Raw genomic sequence first — 12,759 nt, 5'->3', positions numbered from 1 at the left:
TTGGGTCAGCTTGCTGGCCCATTCTTCGCCCATATACCAAACATAAACTTGAACCTCGATCCACATCATGTGTGTTCTTGGGTTACAGTCCAAACCATATGGGTTACCTTTGCTTAAATCCAAAATCTAGACGCTTATATACATCTCGTGATGTTATTTTTGATGAAAATCAATTTCCCTTCCAAACTTTGATAACCCAATCCAAGCCCAACAATAATTCCACACTTCTTCCTCTTATTTCTCACGGCCCAAGTTCAAATCCAAGCCCAGGTTTGACTAATACACCCACACCACCAGCACATGACACTTGTCTCACTAATTCACCCGCACCACCATCACGTGATACTCCCACCTTTGACCCAAGCTTTCACACTTCCTCGTCCTCATCTTCTCCAACGCACTCTACCGCCACCTCTCCCTCTTCTTCTTCCTTAATTACTGCTTCTCACCAACCACCACCAAACCGCACTCATCCTATGGTGACTAGATCTAGAGCTCAAATCTCCAAACCGAAGATTTTCACGGATGGCACAATCCCATGGCCTCCACCCAAAGCTCTCACTGCCACTATTGCTTCACTAAACGTGCCCAACACTGTCTCAGAGGCACTTAAAGTTCCAGAATGGCGCAAGGCCATAAATGAGGAGTTTCAAGCTTTACTTGATACAAAAACGTGGTCTCTGGTTCCCCGCACCAATTGTCAAAATGTTATTGGCAATAAATGGATTTTCCAAATCAAGTACTCTCCTTCAGGTGCTGTTGATCGATTTAAAGCTCGACTTGTGGCAAAAGGATTTCATCAACAAGAGGGACTCGATTATACTGAAACTTTCTCACCAGTAGTTAAGCCTGTCACTATTCGACTCATCCTTTCTCTTGCTATTTCAAAAGGTTGGTTGCTTCGCCAGATTGATGTGCAGAACGCCTTTCTCCATGGCTCCTTAGATGAAGAAGTTTACATGGTTCAACCGCAAGGTTTTGTTCATCCTGACTACCCCAATCATGTGTGTAAGCTTCATCGCTCTCTCTATGGTCTAAAACAGGCTCCCCGAGCCTGGTTTTGTTGCTTAAGTGCTCGACTTATCCAACTTGGCTTTGTTGCATTAAAATCTATTCCATCCTTATTTATTTTCAACTCATCTACATGTCAGATTTATGTACTTATTTATGTGGATGATATTATTTTGACTGGTTCATCTGGCTCTGCTATCTCTGAATTATTGCGACTTCTTAGTTCTTCATTTCCAATTAAAGATCTAGGTGATTTGAACTATTTTCATGGTGTTGAAGTACACAAAGTCTCTGATGGAATTATTCTTTCTCAAAGAAAGTATGTTCTGGATCTATTGAAGAAAGCCAATATGCTCCGGGCTCATCCTGTTGCCTCACCTATGGCTGTTAACTCAAAACTTGATTCTACCGGTCCAACATTCAAAGATCCTACTCTTTACAGAAGTACAGTAGGAAGCCTTCAGTACCTCTCATTCACATGCCCAGATCTTTCATATGCTATCAACCGTGTGTGTCAATTCATGCATGATCCTAAAGATCATCATTGGACAGCAGTAAAACGAATTCTTTGTTACCTCTGTGGCACATCTCACTATGGTCTCCACATTAAAAGGTCTGACTCTCTACATTTATTTTCTGCCGCTGCGTCTTTTGTACCCCACCTACTTGAAGCTTATTCTAATGCTGAGTGGGGAGGATGTCCTGTTGATTTACGCTCCACTGCTGGTTTTGTTGTTTTCTTTGGGCCCAATATTATTTCCTGGAACTCTAAAAAGCAACCAACTGTTTCACGATCGAGCACTGAAGCAGAATACCGTTCGCTAGCCAATGCTACAAGTGAACTCATTTGGATTCAAAATTTACTTGGTGAATTGACCATCTCTCTTCCTACAGCTCCAATGCTTTATTGTGACAATCTGGGAGCCACTTACTTAGCAACAAATCCTGTTTTTCACTCTTGGGCCAAGCACATTGCCTTGGATTATCACTTTGTGCGTGAGAGAGTTGCTGCCAAGACTCTGCGAATTGCTATTGTATCTTCTCAAGATCAACTTGCTGATATACTCACAAAACCTCTTCTCACATCTAGATACACTCGCTTGAGATCGAGTCTAAATGTCAAACCTGTACCTTTAGACTCGCGGGGGAATGTTAGCACATCAACTGATCCACATCATCACAAGTCTAATGCCAAGCCCATGTTTGATGATAAGCCCAAGTCAGATGCCAAAGCCCAAACCTAACTCATCAGTAGATATTTTACTTTATCTCTTGTACAGCTAAGCCCTGTAGATGATTCTAGAATAGCTCACACTTTATATATACGTTGAAACTGTTACTGTTCATTAAAGAAAATGAAATACAAAGTGATGTTCTTTCTCTTTGCCGCTGTGCTTTACTTTATCGTTTCTGTTCGTTCTCTGTATATTTGAAAGGGATCGTAAAAAATTGTGGGTTTTGAATGTAGGATTTGGAGTGGGGTCTTGATTCTTATCAAGGTAGCTACTGGACAGAAAGAGAAGATGAATTCCTGGAAAAAGCTATCCATCTTTTAACCTTCAATGGCACTGATATAGAACTTTCATTCCATTCGAAGTCCATGGCATTTTCTGAGCCTCTCGTGGTTAGTTTTGGAACACACACACATCTCTTATATATATATATATATATATATATATATATATATATTATTAATCAATTAATGATTAAGAGAAGATCCAATCTTGTAAATAGGAAGGTGGGTGAAGTTTCTATTGGAGAAGATGAAAGATGTGAAAGAACTGAGCTTCGGATGTGAATTTAACTAAAGTTGAACATCTTTTCGTTTTTGGAGTTGGAGAGCCTGGAATTGAAAAATGGGTGTGATTCGCAAGCTTTCTTACTTTAAATTTTATTCTCTTCCACTAATTCGTAATTTTAGATGTCAAACCACATTGTTTTTCTTTTACACTTGGTTTTGTGAATTGAGTTCTTTTTGTTAAATTTGTTCTTAAATTACAAGCTAGCTTATCTCCAAGATTTGGGTTCTTATTGTATCTAGCGGCCGTGTGGCTATGACTATAACAAGCCAGTATTCAATATTTCAAGCCGTTTAATGAAACTCCAAATTAAAAGGCACAATTTTGATAGCACATTATTTGCTCTGCCTTAAATCTGTTCTCGTCAGAAACTCACTTTACACACACACACACACACACACACACTCACACACACATTTTATCTCAACTACATAAATTTAAGCTGTGTAATGAAACTTCAAAAGCTTACTGTTTAGACGGTCAATTCCTCTCCCATCTAGCATCTAATTTTAAATTAACCTAACTAACAAATAATTTTTTTAAAAAATCAAGTTATAAGAAAATTATTGAATTTTGAAAGCAGCGATTATGTTCCGTCGACGGCCAATACCTAAGTAATCGGCAGCTAGACCGTTTAGTGGCAGAACTTCATTGATGAAGAAGCAATGGTGAATGATCCATGGAGTGGCAGAGCTTGACAAGGAAATTTGGACAAAAGAGTTTCAATGAAGATGGTGGAGTGTATGAAGAAAAAATGGATCCTTAAAATAATTTAGACTATATATTATTTTTTATTTTACTTTCTTTCCTTTATCAGTGCTTAATTACACAATCATCATCTTCGTTTGTTATGTTACTTATTTTCTGATAAATGAAACTGAGTGTTAAGATTACTGAAATTTAATTAAATTTACTAATTTAGAGAGCCAAACGTATATGCCTTTTATTTTTTGGAAAAAAATGTGGAGGCAGAAACGAACACTTTAAAATAATAAAAATATCAAAAATTAGAACGAGAATTCGAACCGTTTAAAAACTTTTCTGAGACCAAATTCGACAATCCAAAAATAAGCTAGCAAAAAAAAAAAAAAAAAAAAAGACACCCCAAATTTTGTTCCCCATAAGTATTTCAGTTTGCCATGATAATGGGAAACTTCACCAAGACACCAAACCTCTTAGATCATTGCATCAAAAATGGTTTGCTATGGCAAAAATGCTACCAGCATGACAACCCATATGCTTTAATTTATTATCAAAATATATTTTTAGAGCCCACACCATGTTTGAGTTACGAAAAGTAAGGCCATAACTAGTTTCTATGACTATAAAAAGGAATGACTTTTTCACATGAAAGGAAACGTAAATAATCAAATCAATTATATTTAGGAAAAATGACACAAAAATACTATTTGAATTTCAAAATAACAGAAAGATAAGGTTAACATGTTAAGATGTTTATAAGAATAGTCAATACCTTTGCAAAAACAGTTAGCACCGCCATTTCGGCATTTTAAAATTCAAGAGGTATTTTTTGGTCTTTTTTCTTTATATTTGTGTTAATATGATTTTCCTTACATCAAGCGTAACGAATACGCTAGTATTGCTTTCAAATTGTATTACTTTAGTTGTTTAATCTCATCCGTTCATGAGACTTGGAAAACAGTTATATGTCGTATCATCTCGAGGTTCTATTTTCTTTATCGTCCATCTTGAGATTCAATCCACATTTTTCAAGAATATTAAAATGTTACGTTTTGTCCACTACTCACCTGATTAATGACTTTCGTGAATCTGAGTAATTTATTGTAAGAAATTTGAGGCATTTAATTAAAATATATATGTTATTGTGATAGCTCATTGTTTTTATTATCATAAACCTAATATCTGATAAAACTTCGACGCACGTTGTTTTAACTACCCATTGTTTTCTTCACCTCAAAACTTTACATCTATAAAACGCCATTAAATTATATGTGTTTAGATACACAAACTGGCAAATTGATTCTTATGAAATTTTATTTGCTCTGGATTTCATGAAGAGATTGCTAATGAAATCTAATGAAGAAAAAGAAGAAAGTATCGATGCAATTGGCTTCCCCTCGAGTTTGCTTTTGAATAAATCAGATCAATGGAATACCAAAAGGTATTAAACTTAATTTAAGCATTTATTTTTTGTGTGAGTTGTTTGATATGATTCCGATGATGCTAATCCTTAATTTTTTTGCGGTCATAAAGGGATCGGAAGAACTTGGCCGGCATGTTCTTCTTGGGAACCACCGAGATGCGTAGTCATGTTGAGCATTTGGGTGGACTCCATGAAGGACAATTGGGATGCTGAGGAATTTGGAATGGTATAGGCACTAATTTCATCTTCACTTTTCAACCCTTATATATTATTTGTGTGTTCTAAGATAATTTTTCCTTTTTTACGGCTTTATGCTTATATATTTTCATTTAGTTTTCGTGGCACATTTTGGTAGTTATACAACTTGTAGTAGTAAGCTCTCTAATCAAGTTTATTTGATTACGCAGATTGGTTCCAAAGCTGTAGCATACCTAAGGGTAGACTTCCGCGCGCTTCTTGGGATTGTTTTATTGCTATAGCTCCACCCTCAGCAGTGCATTATAATTAACACTCGGGTCAGTATTTCACAATACTTTGGGTTTTTTTTTTTTTAACTAATTCAATGCTGAAAACTAACACTACATTGTTTTTTGCTGGGTGATTAATTATAGCAGATTTTAAGGCTAAGTGAACTTGATCACAACTCCGATTTTGGGCTCTACATTTGTCGGTTACATGGATCGCACATATAGCATGATTAGTACTTGTCGATGATCAAATCTTTGGATAGATTGTTAACAAAAAAATTTCACTCAATAACTTCATATTGATTATTCTTTGCGGTCTTTGAACATGTCTGTTGTTGCGCAACATGGAAGAGTTCCATCTATTGATGTTATGGATGAACAAAAATGTTTGAAAAGTAGGCCAGCAATGAATGCTATTGCTTCTACAATTTCTTCAAAGCTTGACAAGATCGACCATTATTGATTAACCTCAAAGTCCAGTGGCTTGTGCTATGTCAGAAGGTAGATGATTCACCAGCAGCTATCGAAGACACGTCAATTGATTGTATTATCTGATTGTGTACAAGCTATTCACTTGATTACAAGAAACTGAAATATTCATTTTCACTTGTTTCTTTTGCAGAGAGTTTGATAATTATGCTATTGTATTAGCTAAACAGGCTCCTAGTTTACAAGTTTTTTTTTTTTTTTGTCAGTGAAAATGATTGAAAAGATTCCTAAACAAGGGGAAATTTCACACATGAAGGCATTTGTTCTGGTTGATGTAATATTATATCTAGCTTGGATTTGAAAAGAACTTAAGCTTCTGGTGATGAGGTTGATTAAGGCTTGTTTCTTTTCATTTTGTGGATTATGGACCCAACTGATCTGGGTTATAATTAATAACCCTCAATATCATTTAAATAGTACCTTTCATCTAGTCATGTAATTGATTGCTGTGCGAATTTTAGCCGTTCATCAAAAGCAAACTGAGTGATTTGATGAAACTTTTAATGTCAAAACCCACCTATGTAACGCATTCCAAAGATCCAAGTTCGGTAGTTGAGTTATCAATAAGAAGAGATCATGCACAATTGGTTTTCATGGCTACAAAGGGGAAATATTTTTCATAGGGGAAATCTATAATGATAATTAAATTAATCATATATTCATGTCCATTTTAGTTTTTTTTTTTTAATATCTAGTGTAAGGAGCTCAATAGTATTGCTTTCAACCGTTCATATATAATATCTGAAAAACAACTATATATCATCATTTAGAGATTTAAATTATGCTTTTCAAAATGATTAAAATGGTATATTTCGTCTACTCAACTCATGTAATTGACGACTTTGTGAATCCTAGTCATTCATCAAAAAGATCTTAAGTGACTTGATGAAACTTTGAAAGCAAACTCTTTTGAGATGGCTCATTACATCAAAATTAGATACGTTATGTTATCGGGGTAAAAAAAAAGTCAAAAGACCATAAAATTAGTTTCCAGAATCAGAAAATAGAAACACTTTTCATGTGAAGGAAACGTTTATGTAGCATAAGAAGCACGCTAGTATTACTTTTAAAATTATACTACCTCCAATCTTAATTATAAGACCTTGTCTATAATCAGTAAATGAAGTCTTATAAATAAGACCAAAGGTAATATTACTTTGATTGTTTAATCTCAACCATTCAAAAGACCTAAAAAAACAGCTATTTGATATATTATTTGATGTTCAAATCATATTTTTTAAGATTATTAAAATTATTCATTTTGTCCACTCATGCAGTCGATGATATTTGAATCCAAGCCATTTTATTGTAAGGGATTTGAGTCATTTGATGATATTGAAAAAATACATAGTTTTAATAGCCCATTGTTTTTAATCAAGATCCTGAAATCTTATGGAAGGCATTGTTTTTCCCCCAATCAAAAGCTTAAAATCTGATGAAACTTTCAGCACATAGGCAGCTCACTGTTTTCTCCATCTTAAAATCTTATTTGCATCTATAACAAGCCTTTAGCTTATGTATTTGTATGTGTTTTGACACAAACTTTCAAATTGATCATTAGTGTAATGGCTTGGGGTTTCATTAAGAAATTGCTTATGAAATCTAAGGGTGATGAAGAAGAAAATAATGATGCCACCGGATTTCACAAGACTTGCTCTTTACAGAAATAAGATCAATAGAATATCGAAGGTTGAGTTTGTGTACCCTTATTATCGTTAATAACCAATTTTCCCTCACATATATATAATCATCTATCTATGTCTAATTCTTTTTACCTTTTGATATCAAAATCATATCTAGCCAACGCAAATGATTGATTGGTGCTGTATTTTAACTCTTTATATGTAGAATAGCTTCAATGGGACTATAAAACTTTTAATCCTTTCACGGTCCATCGAAATTGGTTAGCCTCTTATGGTTAGTTTGAACAGACAACACACACTCACACAAACATCTCCCTCATATATATATGGCACTGATATTATAAATTCATATATGATTAAGAGAAGATCTAATCACGTATGTATGTGGAAAGGTTGGTGATGCTTTTATTGGAGAAGCTGAAATATGTGAAATAATTGAGTTTAAAATGTGAATTTAACCCTTGTTGGAATTTTTATTGCAGAAGGCAAGCCATGGTTTGTTAATGCTAAACCTCAAGATCTTTTTATAATGGAATAAGGTTTGCTGTTGTTGTGGACAGATGAAGCTGCGTGCATCAAATCAATGTTTGAGAGTATTCTGCTGTTACTGTGATCGACTAAAGCGTACGTGGGAGAAGATTGGGCTTCCGAAGAGTCCTTTTGACAATAAAACATATTGTAACAATGATGGTGATTAATTGTCAACAAGAGTTGGTTCACTTAGTAACAAGTCGGCTAATAACTACAAGATTGTGAGATCGGAACCCGTTATGATGTGAGAATCTTGTTGATGGGCAAGATATTTCTATAAGCGTTTTCTGAGTTAGAAGGCATGTCTTGATCTTGGTAAATTTCTGAGATCCAACTCACCTGAACTTTTTTGTGCCAAAAAAATAGTAATGATTAATTACCTTGAATATTTGTGTGAATGTATATGTACGTATATACTGAACTACATGTAGATTTTAATTACTAATTGTTTCCTAAGCCTCTGATTGGGAATCCATCAGAACAGAAGAGTATTATGAGGGACTGAAGGACTGTAATTATGAATCATGCTTTTGAGTTTTCAAATATTTAATTTAAGATTATGTTAAGTATGAATTTAGAGCAAACATGGGATAGAAAAATCTAAAATCAACAAGCCGTAAATGGAGTTATAAGCTCAGATTTTGGAAGACAACATATACTAATAATTAGAAAATTGGGATTTTATGCGTCCCAAGAGTAGCGATTTGGGTGCGATTCATCGGCGTCGTATTTTAAGTTTCATTCTCTTCTATTAGTTTGTGATTTACTTAAGGTTGGAATCCTCACTGGAAGAGGTGCTCATATTTAGTGCACGACAGTACTACGAATAATACCTATGCTTTAATAAAAAAAAGTTTGTGATTTACTTAAGGTATTGAAAACCAGACTAGTTATTGAATCGGTCAAGTTAATAGGTCAAGAGTTAGTGAGTTAGATTAGAGTTGACTCAAAATTAGACCGGTAATAATTAAAAATATATAATTTACATAAAATGTACACAAAATATTTATATTTAATTATAAAACATATTTTCAAATTATCATACGATATATAATTTAGTAAAAATAAAAGAATCGTATGAGTTTCCATTTGCCCCTTCTTATATAATTAAAAATAATTCGTAGACACTGATGCATTGATTAATCTAGGAGGATGGGCGAGCTTTGAAAAATAAAGGAGGAAAAATCACTACAACATGCTATGCATGTCAGAGAACAACTTTGAGACTATGATTATGACCGACCTTTTCCTTTTTTTTTTTCTCTCTGTTTTTCTTTTCAATTTGACTCTACAAGGTGCTCCGCTGCTCCTTTTGTTTTCTTCTATCTTGGTCTCTGCCTCTCACACTCTTTGAGCAATGTGTCTTTTCCAGTGGTCTAGAAGTGCTTCATTTGTTTTTTTGATTGCGCTCTTCCTCACACACATGGTGTTCTTCTCATCACACGGTACTCTCAAGCAACAAAAGCTCTTACTCCTCAAGAATCATTCTCTTCTCTTTTCTATGATATCTACATTGAAAACTTCTTCCCTAATTCTTCTTTTTCCTAATCGACAATAAACTTGCTTCTTCTTTCTCAGAGGATTTGAGCCTCTGCATTCTCTAAACAATTTTTTTTAAGGAGTGATTCAGCAACTCGCCCAACCCAGCGGGTCTCCCGGGTTACGATTGGGTTACCCAGGTTACGACGGGGCTATCCCAAGTTAGAGGCCTAACCAGACCAGACAAGTGATCCGGTCATCAATTTCTGACTTAACTCGAACGATCTTATCCGATTTTTAACACCATGGATTTACTGGGTATCCTTTGACCCATTAGGATCCAGTTTGTGTTTTGGGTCTCAAAAACAGAGGTCAAGCCACTTCCTTTCTTTTTTTTCAGGCGCATGCTTTTGCTATCTGGGCTCTTTTTGTTTTGCTTTGTGTCCTTTTTTTTCACTCTTTTGATAATGGGTTAAGCTCCAAACGCCCGGTCACTTTTATAAGCTAGCTTGTCCCACTCATTATAGTTGATCTCTCCGACATCTGTGTTCTCGTATCCAACACTGTCATTAATTACCACATGGCTCCGAATAACAGACTTGGATTCTCTCCACTACCTTCTCATCCTCTTCCCCTCCACCATCTTTCTTTTCTCTTCACAACCATTGGATCAAAATTCTAATGGTCCAGATTTAACATCTTATAAAAATAATGTTATTAAAAAAATAAATAAATAAATTTAAACTGTTAAAAATTGGTCTGAACAGTTTACAATTGTAATAAAAAAAAATTTTAAAAAATTGCTCTATAATAACAATCTGTAATTGTGAACTGTTCAGACTATATTTTAACAGTTTAAATTTATTTATCTATTTTTTATCATAATATTTATTTTTATAAAATGTTATAAAATATTAAATCTGGACCATTGGAGTTTTGATCCAATAATTGTAAAGAGAAAAGGAGAGTGGTGGAGGGAAAGAGGATGGGAATGATAGTGGAGAGAATCCAATTCCCCGAGTAACAAAGCACAAAACCTAATTTTTTAATCGGACTTCTAAAGTACACGGTTGTAAAAATTTACAAAAGCAACATGTTCCCAGCATAATCTTAAAAAGCGGTGTGCTCTGGAACACACAAAATTCAGATGCGGAAGTAATGAGTACTGTATTTGAATCAGGTTGTTCTAATTCTGAAGGTGCAGATGCCAGAAACAGATTATTAGCACAAGCCAAATTAAGAATTATTGTTGCCAAATCAGCTTAAGTTACAAATTGAACCATCCAAGTCGACTAATTCCTCAAACATTGTTACACGTATAAGCTAGCCTGAGTTATGATACAATACAACCTTTATACCTTTCCTGTAAGGAAGATAACGAAAAAGAAAATTCTGTATGAATCTCTATCAGGTCTGAGTGTCTGTATATTCAACCCTCTAATTGAACTCTGACCTTATTTATGTTAGGCTCAGTTTGAAGTATAGATACAAAACAGCAAACAGTCAATCGTCTTCACTCCTCAGTATCATCAGATAGAAAAGATTGCCCAAAATCAGAATCCATAATAACGCCATCCATAATATGCATAACAATCTTCCCTTTTCTAATATCTGTGATTTTTGATCGAATCCTGTTCACAGATAGCATTCTATCTATGTCTTTTGCAATGTATAATTGGAACCCAGATAAAGAATCATAGGACACCAGCTCACCAAGAGGTAGCTCAACTGAAGATAGCTCCCGCGGGACAGCTGAGAATCCCAATATACGAGTGAGAATTGCATAGGTATCGTTAAATTTCTCTGGTGTCAAGCTGTCATTTACAGATAAATGCAAATCACGCTTGAAAGCTTCCTCTGAAGGAATAAACATAGTGAAGGCAAGATCTTGAGGCAACATTTCAACCATCATTTCTCCAAATTCACCTAATTTGAAATTCTGAGGCACTTTTCTGGATTTGAGTGTTGGATGGTAAATCCCCATTTCCCTATTTCTGGGCGACGCCTCTGGAAGCTTCAGAACAGTAACAATCACAATCAAAAAGCAACTAACACATACCAGCATGCCCACAAGAGCAACTGAATGCTTCAAGACCAGCCTCCTATTCATTTTCCTTGATAAAAACAGTATCTTGCTAGCTTTATGGATGCAATTTTCCTCAATTTTCAGAACGTACGAAAAAGATAATTTAGAATACAAGCTTCAAATGTTAAAGCTGAAGATATCAAATATGATCAAATATGAGACCACAAAACTCCGAATTAGAAAGCCAGGAATGACGACTCTGAAATCAAGACTCCCTGAATCCACGAGTCCCTTTGGATCCTGGATTGATCGAATCATCAAAAGGATATTTGTAACAAAAAGCTTACAGCGTCAGAAGCTAAATCGACAGATCGAACGGAAGATTCTGCTTGCCAGAGAAACAGTATTAGCTCTCGCTTTCCAGTTTTTTGGTTGTTCAAAATTGGGTCTCATCGAGCTTTAGAATTACCACTGAATTTGTTGCCACATCAGTAACTTTCAGCAAGTGAAAAGCTACGTTAAATCTGGGGGGGAATCAGAAAATAAACCTTCAGCATGACCGAAGTTATTTCCCTCCAAAAACTTTTCCTCTCTGTTGGCGCTAACTTAATTCAGAGAGAGAAATTTCACAGTCCAAAAATCTTCTTCTCTGTTGACTCTGTTTTCCGTCTTTGGAGGAAGTAATTGTTCAGCGGTCGTAGAAAAATTTCCAGATTTGACATACGGATTCACAGAATCAAATTAATATGATTGAAATGCAATCAAAGATAACAACTCAATGCTCCAATTTGAGCCAACAACTATGTGTGAGTATATCAATTCAAAAAAACCTCAAAGCTCCAATGAAAATGAACCAAAGAAACAGAAGATTGACTGAATAGGAAATTTTTACTGAAATGAAAAGAAGTAAAACCGCAAAGCACAATGAAAGGAAGAAGCAGATATGTTGCGCCAAAACGGCGATCGGTTACTCTCAACTTCCGACGATCTGTTTCCGACGATGGAAAGGAAAGAAAGAACTAAACACAATCTGCTTGTGTTGCTTTCTACGCCGTGAATGGGCAGTACTAAAAAGGACGATCTGATTCTTTCCTCTCTCTTCGGCCTTCACTGAAATCTGAATCGCGGGGTAGGCTTGTTTGTTATGGAGAATTTCACAAAAGGACCACAAGCTGAACTTAATTATTTG

General features: G+C 35.2%; 1 protein-coding gene across 1 annotated transcript; it reads right to left on the bottom strand.

Annotated features, from left to right (window-relative positions):
- Positions 1-10,765: 10,765 nt before the first annotated feature.
- Positions 10,766-11,763, bottom strand: LOC114718896 (uncharacterized). Its single transcript, XM_028904338.1, has one exon. The coding sequence runs from the start codon at positions 11,652-11,654 to the stop codon at positions 11,058-11,060; it is 597 nt and encodes a 198-aa protein (XP_028760171.1). The 5' UTR covers positions 11,655-11,763; the 3' UTR covers positions 10,766-11,057.
- Positions 11,764-12,759: the final 996 nt, after the last annotated feature.

The sequence above is a fragment of the Neltuma alba genome, unplaced genomic scaffold (genome assembly GCF_004799145.2).
Source record: "Neltuma alba isolate B1F8T4 unplaced genomic scaffold, ASM479914v2 tig00011877_pilon, whole genome shotgun sequence".
Classification (NCBI taxonomy): Eukaryota; Viridiplantae; Streptophyta; class Magnoliopsida; order Fabales; family Fabaceae; genus Neltuma; species Neltuma alba.
The sequence above is the reverse complement of the archived record's forward strand: the minus strand, read 5'-3'. Positions and strand labels throughout refer to the sequence as shown.